The sequence below is a fragment of the Phodopus roborovskii genome, unplaced genomic scaffold (assembly GCF_943737965.1).
Source record: "Phodopus roborovskii unplaced genomic scaffold, PHOROB, whole genome shotgun sequence".
NCBI classification, from domain to species: Eukaryota; Metazoa; Chordata; class Mammalia; order Rodentia; family Cricetidae; genus Phodopus; species Phodopus roborovskii.
In genome coordinates, this window is record NW_026126511.1 from 45,926,427 (window position 1) to 45,946,563 (window position 20,137).

At 41.9% G+C, this 20,137-nt stretch overlaps 1 protein-coding gene across 1 annotated transcript in view; it reads right to left on the bottom strand.

The window, feature by feature from the left end:
• Ebf2 (EBF transcription factor 2) overlaps positions 1-20,137 on the bottom strand; it is a 188,914-nt gene that overhangs the window by 40,800 nt on the left and 127,977 nt on the right. The window contains exon 7 of the mRNA XM_051195463.1: positions 13,838-13,919. Within this exon, the coding sequence (XP_051051420.1) occupies positions 13,838-13,919 (82 nt within the window). The remainder of the gene's footprint in view (positions 1-13,837; positions 13,920-20,137) is intronic.

The window sequence follows — 20,137 nt, forward strand, 5'->3', positions numbered from 1 at the left end:
GTGTCCCAGATGGAATGCTACTTCTCAACTCATGTAGTTATGCACAGCAGATTTTCTGCAGCTCTTTGGAGGAAGAAACTTATTACATATATGCTCATGAATATGTATAGATCTTTCCAGGAAGGGCATTGAATAATCTAATGAACTGTGCTTCAGATAGACTCTCTGCCTGTGGCCCCAATGCAATCTCTTGATATCCTACCTGTAATTGTTCTGCCACGCCTTCATAACTTATTAAATGAAAGAGGAGGATGGAGGAACTTGACCTTATTTATATCTCAATATGAAGTAATTCAATGTTCCTTAAAAACACTTTTTTGTTGTGAATAATTTCAAGCAAATAAAAGGACAGAACAGCATAGTAAAATTTGAGACTTCAAAATCAAAATCTATTCAAATGTTGCTGTTCTCATTTCATCTACCCCGTGGTCATCTTCCCATTCCCTATTTTAGGAAAAACTGTGACATCCACAGGTTTGAGAGTGTGAAGGTAAAACTTCGCTGCATAAATCCATTGTCTTCTCATGAGACAGAATAGTTTATCCCTTCAGAAAATGATTTCATATTGCTTCCCAGTCAGGTATAATCCCAAGTAATAATATCTCCCTTTGTTTTCTTTTGCCCTTAGAGAATTTTAAGTGTGTGTGTGTGTGTGTGTGTTCCTTTTTATGTGAATGCATAGCCTAGAGGTCAACCATGGTGGCATTTCTCAAGTGATAGCCACCTTGTCTCATCAGCCTCTTTCTCTCTGGTCTAGAACTCAACAGTTACACTAGGCTGGCTCAACAGATGCCCCAGGGATCTTCCTTGTCACTGCCTTCCCATTTATGGCATTAGAAGCACATGCTGTTATATGTAGCTTCTTAAAAATGGGGCTTTGAACTCGGGTCCTTGTACCTGTGTAAATGTGGCAAGCATTTTACTGACTGAGCTACCAACCAACTAGATGGCATCTTTTAACATTTTATAAGACTTAAATTTAATGAGTTTAAAAGACCCTCCAGGACCCATGGCTCCACAAATCACTTCATATTGCCTCACTCTGTGGGTTTGATGAGGCCTATATGAAAATTTTACAAGGATGTCAATGAATTTCAATCATTCAACTCAACAGATAATCACTGAGCTCCAACTACACATCAGGAGTCATGACAGACCCTGGAGACTCGGAAAACAAACTTAAAGGAAGCTCAGTTGTCATTCAGAAAATTATCGCCCATATAATTGCTCACAATTCAGGGATGTACCCTGTCTAGCCTTAGGTCTGTTTCTAATTGTGTCTGTGTTAACATGTGAACATCTGAGAAAAGTCCTTCTAGATAGTTCATATCCAATAGTAGCAACCGCAAAACAGACATCCATCACTCTTGGCCAAGTGTGCCAGGCTTGAGTGCTTTTCAGAGTGATTTCATTGAGTACAAGACCACACTTGCTCCAAAGGAAGAAACAGACTTCATGTCACAGGATTAGGGATCACAGTTGTTAAAAAAAAAAAAAAAAAAAAAAAAAAAAAAAAAAACATTACCTACGTACATGCTACCTCTGAAACCTGTAGAATGGAGCGGGGGGGGGGGGGGAGACATCAGGCCACCATGTGTGCAAAATATATCTTTAGACACAAAACAAAAATGAGAGAGCTTCAGGCATTACTCCTTAACAAGCTAGCATGAGAACAGCAAGGGGAGCCATCAAAGGGTGACACCTCTGTGAGGACCAATCACTTGGGGAGCACTTGATTCATTCCATAAGCTTGTCACACTGTCCATCCACACTCCTTGCGCATTCCTGCCACAAAATGCAGTTTTCTCCAGCCAGCAGATTTCATCATAGTCATTTTTGGGTGGAGTGAGATTCAGTTCCAAGTGAACATTTCCCAAATGATATACCCTGGTGGTTCACATGCACTTCATTATTTTCTATTAACAATGGAAATAAATTTCAATCTTTTGCTGGCTAGTGCTGGCCTCTCGTGACAGCAAGGGAATTAACCTGAATTATTTCAGTGTCTGCAAAATTTATTACAAGATTTTAAATTATGTCCAAATGTATGTATGTGTGTGTATGCATGTGCATATGCGCACAAGTGTGTGTGTGAAGTTTTATTTTTCATAGTAAAATATCGTAGGATGTGAGGTATGTAAGGAAGCTTGCCAACTAAGTTAACTTTGTAAGTATTAGTAAGTTTGATTCACAAATTCCACCATGTGAAATCAGATGTGAGTTCTTGTTCCTACCTGTGGAAACCTGTGCTTAAACACTGGCCTTTACACACATTCTCTCTACTTCTAGCAGAATAAACTACACAATGGATGGGAAGACCCATTTGATGCAGTCAAGGCTTCAGGTTTAACTTCCTCCTCTGTTCTCTGATGGATGATGACAACACCAATATTATTCTATTCCAAGGAGTAAGGACTTCTACATGTTTTAAGACTAAAGGAAGTAGAACGTGCATTCCAACATCATCTCACTCCCAGGCCTTTCCCTTCCACAAGCCAACTCCTTTCCCCTAGTGAGTATTTCCTGGGTCATGAAGGCTGACCCTTTCCATCTGGAATCAATCAGTCAACCCCTGACAACTTCCTGAAACACCTCACTCCATTTCCTGTTCTCTCCCCCTCTTCGCCTTCCCCCTGGTTTGCTTCACTCTTCAAAACTGCAGGCCACAGCAGCTTAATGTTAGAGGGTCAGACACAGCTAGACTCCAAAACACTACACAAGGACACCTTTGACCTTCAAAAATCTTTACATCTTAGCTAAACAAATCAAGGTCAACATTTCTTACCATTACCTTGTTAACTATTTATATGCATCTTTACCATCGACTCTTCTGGTCATGCAGCCATCAAACCACTTGGTATTCTAAGATCACAGACCCATCTGCTTTGAAAACAGCACTTTCAGTCTGGATAAAACATGCCATTTGGAGGTCCCTCAAACCCAAAATCACCAGTGATGTACCAACCATATGGACCAAGATTCCATACAATAGGATTCCCATGCCTCGTCCATGTTTCTTGTCGCCTGAACGTGACATCTTATCTTTTCTGATGCTATTGCTCTCCTGGTACTGCCATTCGGCTGGCACAGCCTGAAAGGATGCCAATTAGGAATACAGATGTCCATAATTTGTGAGGGATGGACCCCGGTGCTTGCTGCTCATACTGGTGACAAGTTCTATTTATGTCTCACTGTTGATGCGTCTGTATTTCAGCTCAAAGCACTCAGATCTGCACATGTCCTTGTAGATGGTGGCCCTCCTCAACCCAGGCACTTCAACACACAAACAGTAAGCAAGTCAGTCAAGATACACTTGAGTCAAAGTTCTAGGACAGGGAAGGCGAGATTAACTGAAAGCACTCACAATGACAGTAAAAGTGGACTTTCCCTTTTGTTATTACTACGTGTTTTATTTTGATTGTCATCTCTAATTGTTGGCGAGCCAGCTCAGGAAACTCAGAACTAGCAGACATGTGATTCCTGGATCTCATTCTTCCTCACTTAAAAACATATATTTATTTATTTTATTTTTATTTTATGTTTGTGTGTTGCCTGCATGCATGTGTGCATTACGTGTGTGCTTAGTTCCCACAGAGGGTGTCATGTCCCTTCAAACTGGATTTACAGATGGTTGTGAGCTGCCGTGAGTGTGCTAGGAACTAAATGCTAGTCTTCTGTAAGACAACTCTGTAAAGCCATCTCTCCAACCTACTTTTTTTTAAGTCTCTAAACAATAAAGAGGTGTTAGCAGAGAAACAGAGACACAAGTAAAATTCTGGTATGATCCCTAAAGAATACAAGGACAGATGGAAGAATAGACCCTATTAAGTATGTAAGCAGTTTCTTACAAATTACACACGAAAACTGATTGCCTTTTTCAAATTCTATGTTTTCTTTTTATAACCCATAAGATACCCCATGTTTCTCAGCCTAACAATTTATACCAACAGGAACTGAGCTGAACATCACTCTTTCCAGCTCATAAAAGGCCACTGTGGAAGTGACCCTGAGATGGGCACACCCATAAGTCTGTCTGCACAGTTAATTTTCCAATAGATGAGTGGTTTCTTTAGTATCAAAATTATACACATAGCAAGTAGACATCTAAACAGACTTATCCGCACTCATTGGTTATTTTTACACCTCACACCACACTTTTGTAACTTGCTCTACCTCTCCTCAAAGTTCCAATGTATGATTTTGTTGATTAACATTAAGTTGGAGGAATGGCTGAGTCCTTTCCTATCACCATTTTTCACCTCACATCCAGGTATTCCTCCTAGGAACCCTATGTGATAATGATCGAGGAAAAAAGATGTCAGGAAGAAAAATGGATGGGAAGACTAAGTGATTTGCTCTTTGAAACAGGCAACAATCCATTGTTTGTAGAAGAGAGAGAGAGAGAGAAATAATGACTCTGGTTAGAAGCCTGCCCTCCCTCTTAACCCCCCCCACCCCCATCTTTAGAGAGCTTGCACTAAAATCACACCAGATTCTACTATTAGCCAGGCACGGGCTCCTGCCATTTCTGTGAGGGTCATACACCTCTCAGCTCAATGTGGGGCCTCAGAAAAGCAGTAACAGGATGCCTTTATAGCTCGCTCACTGCCGAGGCCTCTCTGATACCCATACCTAGGAACATGCATACATGCAGCGAAATAAAATGGTCTCAAAAATTCCCGTTGTTCTGCCAAGTATGGGGAGGCGGGGGACCTTTATGACATTTTACATCTGGAAATGGAATTAGATTCATGATGTGCTTTTCCCTTATTACTGTTCAGTTGCTATATGTGTTATTTCAGCTTTCCCAAAGCACAACTGTATGTGGGGATTTTATATTCCACCTGTGGAAGGAGAAAAGAGACGTGGAGACCGTTAAAATGAGAAAGAATCAGGTCAGACTCCTGGCCATGGGAGACAACCTAGCTGGGAGTCCACACTGTAAAAAATAATAATAATAAAAATAATGCATTGTGTTTTTAATATGACGGCTAATTCCCATAACTGACAAGAGAAATCCAATGAGACAATTCTGCCTGACCCCTCATTGATGCTGCTCAGCCTAACAACAAATTGCCTACTGCAATTTGTTTCTCCATTTTTTTTTTTTTTTTTTTTTTTTTGCCACAAGTATTTTCAATGCAAACTTAAAGCCCAGATTGTTCTTTGTGGGCTGGACTCTGGGGTCCCCCAAATTACCTTTAAAATGCCTATCCCACAAGCAAAGATTTTTTTTGTTTGTTTTCATAAAAAATTTAAGTATTCCCACGATTCTTAGAAAGAAGCTTTATTTTACATTCTCTACAGGTAAAGTTTCTGTTTCATGAAGTATCAAGCCCCAAACAGGAGAACACAAAACCAGTTGCCATGGAGACAGACAAGAAGGATTCTGGGATTGTTCACACCAAGAGTCGCAGCATTAATGACAAGGTACTTCACAACTGACCAGACAGTGCTGTGTTTCAATTTGCCATTGAGGGTTTTATTTCATGGATCTGTGTTTACCTGTACCTATGTATGTGCACCATATGTATGTAGCCATCACGTTCGTATTGAGCCTCCCAGGCACTAAATGCTTCAAGCAGCCTACATGGAAGATGGAGCGAAATAAAAAGACACTGCCAGTGACAGTCCCTGTGCAGCAATAGATATTTTCATGAAGAATTCTAAAACTTGAGTTATACAGGTTTAGGTGACTGAGATGATCCGCTTGTGTACATATATATGTGTGTGTGTGTGTGTGTGTGTGTGTGTGTGTGTGTGTGTGTGTGCATGCACCCATGCAGGTTTGCGGGTTGTTGAGCTCTTGGAGTGTCAGGGGACAACCAAAAAAGCCTTCTACTTTTTGACACAATCTCATTGGTCTGGAACTTCACTAAGAAGTTACAGGAAGATTTCGGGGATCTGTTTGCCTCTGCCTCCCATGTCACTGCTGATGCGGCCAGCAGTGTGCCCAGCTTTTTATTGAACTCTTGGAATAGGATACAGGTCCTCATACTTGCAAGACAAGTTCTTGACTGGCTGAGCTATCTCCCCAGCACTTTCTGACTTCAAAGCAAAACGAAATAAAAGCTTAGAGTCAACCTAAGCAGAGTCTTGTGCACAAGAGTCTTCTGGGGGCATGCTTTGGCACACATGGCTTTAGAATAGAACTTGTATTTGTTTTTACATCATCAAATATTTTACTTATTTTTTTAAGCTTACTAGAAATGTTTTAGGTCAAGCTTTCTTTAAAAAACAATCCAGTGGGATATGGAGAGAAATAACGAGGCAGAACTTTTTTTAGCCAGGTTTTCATGGCATCCCTAGAGAGCCTATGGTCCATTCATCTGCTTCACAACTCTCCACTCCTTCTTCTCAAAGGCCATAGACACTTGCCGTGCCACCCTACCTCAGTCTCTCCCATCAGCCCCACTGCTTATCCCATCGAAACTGAATGCCAAGAAAGATGTTGTAGTGAAGGGCAGTATTTTACTAGCAAACATTTTGGGAGACCCGGGAGAGCCATATAATAACATTTGATGCAGTTCTTAGTTTGACTCCACAATTCTCTCCCACCACACTCTCTCCCAAAGGACCTCATGAGTCACCTGCTGTCCATCAGAAATTAGAAGCACATAGTCTCCTCATATGCCATTTTAAAAGCCATGCATTCCCATTGCAGAACCGAGAAAGCTCTGACCTGTGTTCCAGGAACTTCTATATCTCGTTGTACCAGAATGGTCACTAGGGTAGGGTTTAATGTTCAAATTTGTACCCTCTAAGACTTTCAAGAATTTAGAATTTGCTTTCATCTGTCTGAAGACTGGCATATCCATTCCTAAAAGTTATTTATGTAACTATTGATTTGGGCATCTGTTCCCTTTATCCCCGCCCTCACAAAAAACCCTCAAAACTCCCAGAAGTGGGAGTTATAGTCAAAATTGGCATCACCCTGATTCCTGACCTCCTTTGAGATACTGAATGTCGAGAGGTGGGGAAACAAAGACTTCTCCAGCAGAGCTAAGTTTGAAGAAGCTAACAGCATTCCCCAACAAAGCATTACATTGCAGGAAAAACTCCCAGCCCCTTGGAGGTTCCCCCCAACTCCCAGGAGATCACTGCTGTCCCTGGGACTACCAGGCTTGCTTTGTGACCAGATCATGGGCTCAGCTGCTGATCAGAGAGGCCCCAAGTCAAGTGGTTTTCATTATGTGTTTAGAACTGCAGCCTGGTAGCACAGTGACTTTCAAACTGGGATGGGCTGTGAGATCACACAGCAGCTGGAGCAGCTCTCAGACCAAGAGGTTTGCTCTGAAGAAACCTGAAGGCAGCTGGGGCTGTATTAAATTCAGACCATTTGGAGTTAATTTAAACTCTCTTTTCCCTCTTCAGTGGGTGTGAGAGAAACATTCAACATTTTTTTTATTTAAGGAAAATAGATGGTAGTGCCATTAAAAAGTTTTATATAAGAGCTAGGGGTTTAAAAAAAATCATAAGGGATTGTTGGATAGCTGTTGGCCCTGCTCCAAGACATGAGTAGCCGTGGCCTTTGCTCCTGCTTCATTCAGTCAAACAGACTAATGGTGAACACCCAGCTGTGTAGACGAGGTGTTTTTGTCAGAGAAGCTAATTTCTCCATCATTCTTGTGTGGTTGAGGCACACTGCAATATGAACTTGAGGACCATCACATTAACCAGCTACTCCACGGCTGCCAGTCAGTCCTTACACTGGCAGATCTGTATGCCCAAGGTTTCATTCTCCCAGCACCATATATTTCTCACTTCAGAAGTCTGATAGTCCTGCTATAGGCAAGCGCCCCCAAAGCATCAACCCCTTCCCCAAAGCCCCTGTAAATATCCTCAAGATCTCTGTCTCATTTTGTATGAGTAGATGCCATCCAAGAATCTACTCAGCTCTTACATCTTTCCCCATCAAGCCCATAAATAACTCACATGCCCTCCTGTAGATAGTTATACCTTAGCTCCATTTCCTCCCATTTTCTTTTGTTTTTTGTTTTTGTTTTGTTTTTTTAAGACAAGGTTTCTTTATGTAGCCTCGGCTGTCCTAGAACTAGCTGTGTAGATCAGGCTGGCACCAAGATTCATCTGATTCTGCCTCCTGAGTGCTGGGTTTAAAGGTATGTGCCACCACCACCTGGCTACATCTTATCTTTTGAGGTCAGAGAAGATATGGCTTCTGGATGGTTCTCTGCCTAATGTAAAGATACAAATTAAAATGGACCAGAGTCTTTGCTGAGTTTGTTTATAAGGTTCAGAAACAACAACACACACTTGGTAAATTTTTTATTTTTGTTGTTGCTGTTCATTTATGTCACTAAAAGTCCACTGGAACTAAAAAGAAATCATTTGGTGGAACTTAAAAGGATTGAATTGGGGGATAATTTTAAGACATCTGGAGTCTCTCTTTTTCTAATATTTACCCTACTATGGCCCTACTCGACGCTTTGATTTGGAGGTAGGACACATATCAAAGAGACCAACACCAGAATAGCTTAGTGGAGAAGCTGGTATTGCCCCTAGGATGGAAGATACTCCAACTCCCTAGAGAAATGGGTACCCAATCTTGAGTGACAGATCTGCTGCTACTGAAGGTAAGCTCTGCAAACTGTTGGGAAGAACACCCTCACTTACTGTTGTTACACTCACTGACCACACAGCTGAGCTCCAACAGGTACCACCGAGACAACTACGCCATGCTAGGTCCCTTCCCCATAAAACCACAGAGAAGACCTAGACTCTGGAAGTCACTCCTGCACTCTACTGCCTGTATCCCACCGGAGATGGAGATGGCTTATATTTGGGTTGCCTGTGGTAGGTCTCCAGCACCTGCCCCTGACTGGTTAGGAGCACACAGAATGTTCTCTGTGATATTTTTGGATGAATAACTAATTGAATGAGGGCATGTAGGTTTTCACTATCACCTGGAACAGACACAGTCTGCCTATAGTGATGGAGACTTAGCAGCAATGAGCCCAAAATTGTTGTCAACCTTCAACTTTGCTTTAGAATGTACATGTGGGAAATAGCAATGTGCCTGACTTCCTTTTCCTGCTTTGACTTTCCTTGGGGTTTAATAACTGTCTATTCTCTATCCATATAGCAGAGCAGTACAGAATCCAGCTCATTCTGGCTTAGCTTACACAGATATTCATGTTCTGCCTTACTTCAGGGGTCCCTGAAAACCCTAAGATGTCTTTTCTCCACATTTTCTTTCTCCCTTAAAAATTCAGTGACTAGCAGTGTATTGAGCCCTACAGAGTACCTGACATGCATGGGGTAGAAGTAAAAAATAACCAAAGCATTCAAACTACATTCAAGAAGCATATGATGGAAAGACAGACACTAGTTATCAGAAAACGTGGCAATAGTCAGAGGTTGGGGAGGACGGTGTCATTGGCCAAGGAACCCATAACTGTGGGGAATCAGCCAGTGCCCCACCAAGAAGTCAACATGTACTTGTGACCTGAAGGATGAGTCAACAGTTAAAAAGCAGTAAAGGGTTCTTAGACAAGTTAGCATGAGAAAAGAGGCCAAAGTGGACATGACAGCAGTGAGGTGTGCATGTGAACAGTGGACAACAGATGGGAGCTTCCTGAGTGAGTGAAGAGGAAGATTTGTCTGAAGTGAAGATGGGGAAGAAGGGTGTCTCATCAGCCTTTCAGATCTGAGTTTCATGTTGATAGCCAGTAGGTGGCTGTGCAATGTTAATAGAGCTGAGAGGGGATTGGATGAGGAAAGAGTAGAGGGACCATTACAGGAGAGAGAGATGGGTTTGCCAGACAGGACAAGGGAGCAACACTTTACCAATGAAGGAGGAGGGAATGAATCAGGGTATATGCTTAGCTCTGTTTGAACATGCGCTGATTAGTCATTGAAGGGAAGTAGCCCAGGAGGACAGTTAAAAAGTTTCATCTATAGATCCATGGAGGATGAAGTCTGGGGATGTGGAGCCAGGAGTCACCTGGGAACAGAGGGTATTTATAGCCAAGAGAATGGCTGGGAAATCGGGGCAGGCTTTGTGTGGACAGAGTGCTGTAATCAGGGGCTAGTTTGCACTGAAGATGCTATGTGATACTTGATGGATTTTATTTCTTTAGATCAGGATCCTGTGGAACCCTGGGACCCATTTTGGAGAATCTATAAAATGTGAAGAACTTTGTGCAAATGTAGTTTCATGTTGACACAAAGGCTACATACAGCCTTTGCCTGATTCTCAAAGGCATTGGAAACAAAAAAATGGTTAAGACCCATATATTTCCACAGACAGTTGTCATCAGTTAATTAAATATCCTATGGTATTTAGGATTTGAACAGAACTGAAGATGAGATGGGCCCCATCACAGAAATATACTTCATACAATGATCTAGTCTTAGTCGATTATTTGCGCAGGAAGGGAGTCTAGATTCTAGAACCTATTAATGATGAAAGAGGAGAAAGTATTTAGTTAGTTTGTGGCTTTGTTAGACATGTTTGTGTTCTGTTCAAATCTGCACAAAAGCATTTTTCAATCAAATATGTGTCTGATTACTAGAAGAAGCTCCTTTACTATGAGGCAAAGAACTGCCTCGATCTCTATGATACATGTAAACCAGTCCCTTCTCTGGAGCTGACCACCCCAATATCTCTGGCTTTGTATCACAGTTGAAATTTGATCCCTGTTTCTTAGTTGACCATGACAGCACATAGACAAGTTTTTTCTTCATAGAAACCTCCCACATAAAAGAGCATTTATTAACCATTATTTTTGTCATAGAATCCGAGTAGATTCTAAAATTGCCAGGTCACACATCTACTGAGGTCCCAGTATCTCAGGTACATAATGAATTCTTGCAACTCAACAATTAAAAAAAAAAAAAAACACCCAGTTTCAAAATGAGCAAAGGATGTAAGTGGGCATTTTCCAAAGGAGATAAACAAGTAGGTTGTAAGTACTGGGAAGGTAGTTGGCATCACTTTCTTCTTTCATGAGAGACTGACAGATTGAAACAGCAATGAGAGACCACCCTAGTGCTGTAGGGTGTGTCATTTAAAAAATAAAACAGGGGTCTGGAAAGATGGCTTGGCAGTTAGAACACATGCTACTCTTGCAGAGAACCAAGTTCAGTTCCCAGTATCCAGGTTGAGTAGCTCATGGCTGCCTGTTACTCCAGTTCCAGGTGATCCAACCACCTCTTCTGGCCTCGGCAAGCACTGCACTTACATTCACAAACATACAATTATGAATAAAATAAATCTTAAAAAAATAAAACCATGAGGAATTAGAGAAACGGGTGTCTTCACACATGACTGGTAGGAATCCAAACTGGTGCAGCCACTGTGAAAAAGAATTTGGCAGTTTCTCAAAAAGTTAAAGATAGCGTTACCCTGTGATCCAGAAATGCTACTCCTAGCTCTGTCCCCAAGAGAACTGAAAACATATGTTCCAAAAACAACTCAATATCACAGAAGCATTAAAGGCACAAAACACAAATGTCAGTTAACCAAATAACGGGTAAGCAAAATGCTAGCTACACTGGTAATGGAATAGTATTCAGCTATAAAAAGGGAAGCATTCCTACCTTGCAGACCTTGAAATGTTCAGAGACATAATATTTTCAGGACAAACCCATAAAGGCAAAAATTATGTTAGTAGTTGCAGGTAACTGAGAAGAAACAGGAGTTTGGAAGCATAGGATAATTTCTGAAGTGATGAGAATGTTCTGGAGTCAGTTGTGATAGTCCCTAATAATCACATGACAATCACAACACCGTCAATGTGTTAAAGCCACTGCCATGCATGGAGATGTGTGTGGTGCCTCAATTTAAAATGTGGAACAAAATTGACAAGGGATGTTAGGTTGGCCCTGGAAAAAACAAGATCCCAGAACTCATAAGCTTTTTTGTAGACTGCTTGTCTGTGAAGAAGGTGAACAATGCTCACATAGGCGAGGCTTCCTGGTGACTCGAAGCCAGTTAAGTACAAAGGCAAAGTGACCTTCACATCACAGACCTGAAGAAACAGCAACGCTGGTGTGAGCTTACCTCGTGATTATATTCTAAAATGGGGAGAGGGGTGGGAGTGAAAGTCGGGGCATTCCAGTGGACACCCATCACATTTCTTAGAGCCTCTTAAAATTAAAAACTGTGCCAAGTGCAGTAGAGTGAAATACCCTAAGCCAAGCTGCTTGCTTCTTTCCCCTAGGCTGTATTTCTTCCAGAAGCCAAGCAAACACTCGATCCTAGTGGCAATTTGAGATTCTGGTGATATTCACTCTTCTTTAGCAAATAACAACAACAATAATAATAATAATAACTATGCAGTAATATTTGGAACCCTGGGTAGGGTAAATTTCCATTGTGTATGACTTTCCTGTAATTCCCAAGAAGGCTAATGCGTTTCCATTTTTCATCTTATGAACCTGCAGAAGAATCTCAGGGATAAAGTGGAGAACACCAACTTTTTAAAGGGAGCTTGGTGATAGCATTAAATATTATAATTACAATAAAAAATTATGTTGGTTTAGCAAGAGCATTGGATAACCATGATATGGTTTGGAAAATAATAAAGGCAAGGCTGATTTTCAAAGCAATTTGCACTGCCCTCATGGATGCCCATCATGCCTACTAATTCTTTTTCTTTTCTGTTTTCTTTCCCTTTGTCTTTCTTTCCTCCTTCCCTTCATTTCTCTCTTGTTTCCTTTCTTTTCTTTTCAGCACTGTGGGTTTGGGCCCAGAGCTCCCCAAGGCAGGCAAGCACTCTTTCCCTGAGCTACACCCCCGACCCCTGTTAGTGCTTCAGTGACTCTATTCCCAAGCACTTTTTGACATTTGGCTTCACCATAGATACTGAGCAATGGACAGGTAGGAACAGACACGTAACACCTGGAGTCCAGTAGAGAAAAAAAAAAAAAAAAAAAAAGATTGCCTATTTCAAGGTCACAGAAAAACACAAACCCAGCAGCATGGACACTTGCACACCCATGACCTAGGAGGTCTGTGACCAATCTCCCTGGTTCTGACATCTTTTTACGAGCAAGATCAAGTTGCCTCATTTTCTAGAACCTTCCCTCATTTGAGGCATGAGGCCTAGCCGACCCCATTTTTCACTTTGTTGAGTCTTGAGCTTCAATGCCATGGTTTAATATATTTTCATTCTCTATGGGGAACAGAGCTCCACATACTCAGGTCAAGTATGGATGGCAGAAGAATCATTTGTTAAATACAGTCTCTCAAATCATCAGAAAGGGAGCCTAGCAGCTGTACTTACTCCCAACTCCAACCCAACACTTTGCTCTAGCTCTGTTTATTAGCTGTCTCCACAGCACATCAATGGCAGGGGTGATGAAATCGGTGGCAGATTTCACCATCAGGCAGCTGGGTCACTGTCCCCTGAGTCTTGTTGTCATGTTGAGGTCTTAAAGTGACCATGGCTGCTTCCATGCTACCTTCCAACAGGCTGAGTCCGCCAAACAGTTAACGGGTGGAAAAGGAAGACGGGGACTGTTGCTTGCAGAAAATACACAGAGAAGATGCTTTGAAAACTCCCGAGGTGGCTGGGTATCAAGAACATGGCCCCTGCTGCGGGCAGCTGTGAGTGCAAGGGGCAGCCTGAGGCTGAAAGCAAATCTCCATCCCAGGCTTGTACCTTTCCCTTGAGGCTCTGCCAGTAGAGGCAGAGAACCTAAACACTACAAAATGAAAAAGGCCTCCATCCTGGCAGAGGGAGGTTATCACCAATGTTATCTTTTGTATTGCTAGCACTATCAGTGAGGGATGGATTTGAGAAGAAAGAGAGGGAGCAAGAGAGAGAAAACAGGGTGACTTATTTAATAGGTGTGATCCTGGGGCCCTTACCTGGAACCGTCTCATGTCCCTTGGGTTTCCTGCTGTTTTCAAACAATTCTGATTGCACTTCAGGAAAAATTTTAAAAAGAATCTGTGAAAAGAAAGCAATGTGTTACTTTTTTCCCCCAGTAAACACGTTTTAACGAGAAGCTCTATCTGTGTTCTATTAGATTTGATTTGAGAAAAAAAAAAAAAAATAGGCGATTGTGTTTCAGGTCTGGGGAATTTCAAGCAGCCTTGCCTGGGAGAGGACCACTGCTGACCCTCTGCAATTTGCAAATTTGGATGCTTTCAATAGCAAGCTCCAAGCCCCCTCTCTCCATCACGGTGGGGGATTGTTAAGCGGTTCACAATCTGGACTCTGGTCTGCACACCCACCCTCCTGAAATCTGTACAGCCTTCAGCCTGCAAAAGCAGGCTCCGAATGCAGCAGTGACCTCTGCTGTACAGAGAGTAATGCTCCCGGGTTAAAATTGCCAGGACATGGGCCAGAACCTAGGACTCCTCAGGCCTGTGCCTTCCACAGGCCACGCGATACCTTCATGCTCACATCTGAAGGTGGTCTCAGAGTTTCCCACATGTGCAAAAATCATAAAATAGTATATAATTATCTAAAGCTCAAGTCCACCAGGCAAGGATACCCCAGGCATTTATGATTAATAGCAAATAGGAACGACCTCTCAGTCCCTCTAGAGACAATGCAGAGAAACACAAATCATGATCTGTGGTTATTGTTTGTAAGACATGATTTTTCTTTTTTGAAGCCCATAGTCCCTTAAATGATCTGTGTCCTTTCAAACTGGGCATCTTGAATCTGACAGTTGCGCCAGCCAAGAAAAATGACAAAAGAAACCTTTGCAGCAATTTGCCTCATTCTTATTTTAAAATTTTGTTTCAAAATACAATAAGTTTTTCATTTATTTCACTTGCAGAGTCTTTTTCCTTAAAAAAAAAAAAAAAAATCCAGCTTTTGCAGTGTTGAAGTCCCAGGTGAGCTAGGCCTATTTCCCTTTCTGTTACTATGACAACGAAATTTTACCGCAGTCCCAAGGTCCCTTCAGAACTCTCGCATCTACGCCTTGAATTAGAACTTTAAAGGAAAAGATATACATTTTCCCCAGGATTTACCAACAAAAATAAGTAGAAATCAGCTAGTCTTAAGAAAATTCTATTTTAAAAGCACTGGTTAGTAGATGATCTCAACATGACTTTCTGCTTATTTTCATTTTTTAATTTAATTTTTTTACAACAACCACACAAAAGAATTTGAAATCACTCCAATTAACTAAATGTTTCACAAAAAAAAAAAAAAAAAAAAAAAACCAATAAGAAGATGCCGGTAAGCAGTAACAGACAGAAGGGAAGAATTGGTCTCTCTTGTTTCTAAGACTCTTAATCTTTGTTTGCTGAAAAACATTTGGCTCTCCAACCCTATCTATGAATAAGGTTGGGTGCAAATTTGGGAATGATGGCTAAATATCTTTCCATTATTTAACATCTGGTTTGGGTTTCTCTCTGGGGCCATCTTGTATGGGGATATATGGGAGGTCAGGCATTGCTTTCAGTGCCGTGGAGGTGTGGCGGTCTTGATCAAAATTCTCCCAAGGACCAGGGCAAAGTAATGAGTGTGCAAGCACTGTGCACAATGTGGCACACTTAAAACCTGCCACAGATTTCCAAAGTGTGTAATGCCTGCCTATGCTAACTTGAGTGGGCTCAGAAGGAGAACGGCTTTTAAGTCCAGACTGGACAGAAGCAAGCATTTTCTTTCTGGGCGGAAAAAAAAATGTGTCTATATTTGTACACTCGTCAGCTTCAACCCTTAAACTGCTCTACGGATCCACTACAAACTTGCCTTGCTCAATGGAGCCTCCTTCCAAATTAGAGCCCCCACCTCACACCATATTGGATCCCCAGTGCACACCTGCCCACAGCCATCGTCTCTATCCCCTTCCCCCCCGTCCCCCCGGCCCCGTCCCCCCCACCCCGCCCCGCCAAAGCCGGGTTGAGTGCATCTTCTCATTTGCTCCTTGATTGTCTCTGAAGTTGTGCTTTTCAACAACTGGGACCCAGATAATGCATTCTGTGTGCCCTGCATGCACTTCCCCTCTCCTCCCCCCACTCCTGTTCCCAAAAAAAGGGATCTGGTGAAAGCATCAATGTTCACCCAGCCATTACTTTGAGAATGGCGTGGTAGGTGGAAAAGTGCGAAGGAGATAAATGTTTACATAAAATCCAATTGATTTAGGGAAACGTGCGACCTGGTGAAAGGCTTTATTCATTTTAAATTAAGACGCTAAACAGTTCTTTGGATGGAAAACACCCCGTTTTGATTCTCTTGCTTGTCCTAGGGCTGAGTTTGTAGCCTTTATCCTGCAGATCCCTGCATACTAAGGATTTAGCATTTGACTCACAAAGGAGAAAGGAACAGTGGAGAAGAGGAGCAGAGAGAGAGAGGGGAAGATGGAGGGATGTTACATTACTAAATACTGCTAAAACGGATAACATTAGAAGTATTGCTGTGGATGTTTTTTACATGTGAATTTAAAAATTAATTTTAAAAAATTCTAGAGTTTACAGACATTGTCAAATCTCCCTCAGTATTTTACCAATGTCTTCTGAGACACACACACACACACACACACACACACACACACACACACCTTTCCCAACTACTTGGTACAAAACTTTTCACTATCCATATGATATATTAGCCACAGAGTAACTTGCAAGGAACAAAGTCTCTCAGAATCCCTTGTGTCTCGATTCCTCCAAAACCAGAGGTGCCTGGAGAATGTCAGCCCTCTCTATTCAAAAACAGAAAACCCAAAAGAATTCCAAGATTCAGACCAAATGTGCTGATTCTCCTTAGGATGGGAGTGATTTCCACTTTTTCCAAACAAGAGTGACTATGTGAACATTATAACCACTTAGTGTGCTACAGGTTGCCAGTCTTCCGACTGCATTCCTAACTAGTGAGACCAAACAACAGTAGGGGTAGCCTTGCTTTGGGATAAAGAAGTATGGAGATGTGGGGTCAACAACTGAACTCCAGACCCTGGTGTTCCAGCACGATCCAATCCCTGGGTCATGGAAGCAGTGTCATGTCCCAGAAGGCTTTGCTTCACTCTAACAAATATGCACTGAAAATGAACTAGCCTTGACCACACGATCAAACTATCCCCCTTCTCTGGGCCTTAGTCTCTCCAGCTGTTAAATGAAACATTTAACTGGATTATTCTGGAGTTCATTGCAACTTCAATGTTGTATGACTGGGAAAAATAAATAAAGGCAGAAGTGAGAGCCTTCCAGAAAGAGCTATTCTGTTTGGGGCAAGAACCTACTGATGACCACAGGGGAAAAAAGAAAAGAAGAAAAAGTAGAGTCATTGAAGTCCACACAAATAAAATACAAGGCCAAGTACACCCCTCTGACATGTAGGAAGGGGAAAGTGATTGAAGAAGATGACAGCTCAGAGTTCTCTCTAACTCTGCCCCCTTCTGCCATGGTGAATGGCTAAAGGATTGGGGTACACCAAGGCAGAAGGGGATAACCGCCATGTCTCTAGGCTGGCTCTCCCTTTATCCTACAAACACACTCTAAAACTCTTGGGAGATGCTTAAAACCACTAGTAATACCAAACCCTGTCCATTCTTAAGGTCCTCATATACATATGACAGTTGAATTTATAAATTTGGCACAGTAGGAATCCAGCAATTCCTAATTCATAAAATTCAGCAACTATAACAATGTGCTGCAATGAAATTTTAAATCCATGAGTTGTTCATGTCCAGAATTTTCCATTTCATAATTTTGGGCTATAGTTAACCATGGGTAACTGAAACCTGGAAAAAGTGAGGCCATAGAGAAGGAGACACTATATCATGTACTTGGTACACAAAGCATCATTTGAGTCTTGAAACAGCCCTCCCAGGGAAGGGCCATCTCATGCATGGAGGAAAAGAAGGCCTCAAGAATTTGAGAAAAGTGTCAGGGACCACAAAATTGGAACCTGGATCTTTTTGGCAACTAGCGCCATCTGGTGCTATCCGTTCCCCCACGCTGTGGCAATGGCTATCACCTGGGTGTACTTAAAAAACATGGAAGTACACATTTCAAAGGGTCAGCATCATAGCTCAACCAAGAGCTATGTCTAAACCTGTCTCTCTATAAGGCAGTCTAAGGAAAGCTAAGGGAAGAACAGTAGCAAAAATCAAAGACTATTAAACAAATGGGGTAATGAGGAGGGAGGGACCTGACTTCTTGAAGAGCAAAGACATCCAAGAAGAAAACACTAGGTCAAAGATGGCCACCAAGGAAAACACACTTGATGTTGAAAACATCTTCTGGTCCCACTTTCCGACTCATGATCAATGTGTTTTAAGCTGTTTTGGATGTCATGAAAGGTCACACACAATGATCAGAATGTGCTTGGCCCAGAACTCTGGGCCAAGTAACTCTAGAAACTTCTAGATATGGGTCTAAATAAGAATAAAGCATATTATGTGGTATCAAAGAAATCTGTCTTTTCCTTCTCAGTCTCTAGGATATTGGGATATTCTGCACTGTTTAAGAACAAAATGGAACTCTCTGATGTCCCAGACTTGTCCTGACCCATCTTAAATAGAAACTGAATTTCAAACTAACCATACAATAGAGGTCAAAGCTAGCATCCAATGGTGGAAAGAGATGCACCACAAAAATCACAGGAAGTACATCATTGGGCATCCTTGGTGTCTGCCATGCTGGCCACATAGTCAGGCAGACTCTCAAAGCTGAGCCAAACATCTGGTCACTGTACCCTCGAAGGTCATGTAGGCACATAAAGACAGGTGTCCATTGATCTTTGAGGAAGATGCGTTTATTCGGATTAAACATCAAAACTGTTTTTTTTTTCAATGCGCCCACGTGGGGTTTATTGGTGGAAGGAAAAGAATGGGGTAGCTGGTGGCCAACTGGGAGAAGGGGGGGGGGGGAGAAAGGGAGAGCAAGAGAGAGAAAAGCCACAAAGTGCAAAAAAAAAAAAAAAAGCCCAAGAAATTAAAATACAATTGACTTTCATTGCTCATGTGTGATCAAAAAAGACAACAGCCTTTTTCCCTTGAAGCATTTCAGCTAGTAAATGTTTGGAAGACTACAGTGGATCACAGAGAGCCAAGGAAAAGGAATAAGCAGAGATGCTCTTCTCCTAAGATCTTTCCAGATGGTCTCATCCTTCAATAGGTCTAGCACTCCAGTCTCCGGGGTAAGCTGTGCTGGATGGACACATGGACAAGTTCCTGTCTCATCTTCAGAATATCCCTCAAGACAGTGGCCCCTGCTTTTAGTGGTGAGAAAGCCTTCATGGGGTTGGCTTCCACTTGTGACTAGTGACAAACACCAGGACTTTCTCTTTAATCTAGGTCTTCCAGCAATAAAATGAATAGTTTCCCCCCCCCAACAAAAAAAATGCCTCCAAAACATTCCAAATTCAAGCAGCCTAAGACCCAGTCTTGCCCTGAAGATGAAGCAACCTTGAAAAGCCCGATTCCTGAGGGGGTCCATCTAGTGCCCTGAAGGTTTAAGAACCTAGTAACAACTCTGACAATGATCAGGAGAAACTGATAGGCCAAACTCTCAATGGTCACTTGTTGGACCTCCAGATACAAATGTGGTTGGAGCATGGGAGAAGTTGGTGTTTGAGGATGAAGTGATTAACACAAAGGCCCAATGAGATTCGTGGCCAATATGGATGACTGACTGGCTGTCTGATAATTTCAGTGTCCATGGGTGGGGAGTGGTTAAGGATAGTGAGGGGTGATTGCACCCATTTATTTATTTTTTGTAAGATGATGTTCTATCTTCCCCATTAAAAAAAAATACAAAAAAACATTTAAGCTGTAAACTTAATACATGAACAGAGAGATATATTTCTGTTCTTCTCAGAAATTCCTAAGGACAAAACATTACTGTTGACACTAACTTACCTGGATTGTTTCAGTGAAAGGCTTCTAGGATTTGAATTTTTAAGCTTAGAGAGAGCAGAATTTTTGATACAAGGTTTCACTATGTAGCTCTCCCTGGCCTGGAAGTAAGTGTGTGTTTGTGTTTGTGTTTGTGTTTGTGTGTGTGTGTGTGTGTGTGTGTGTGTGGTTTCTCTGTGTAACAGCCCATCCTGGAACTCACTCTGGAACTCAACTCATAGAGATCCATCTGCCTCCACCTTCCAAATGCTGGAATTAAAGGCATGTGCCACCACATACCACACCTGGCATGGGGGGAATATAAATATTTTTAAGCAACATTTTTTTTCTTGATTCCAATTACACT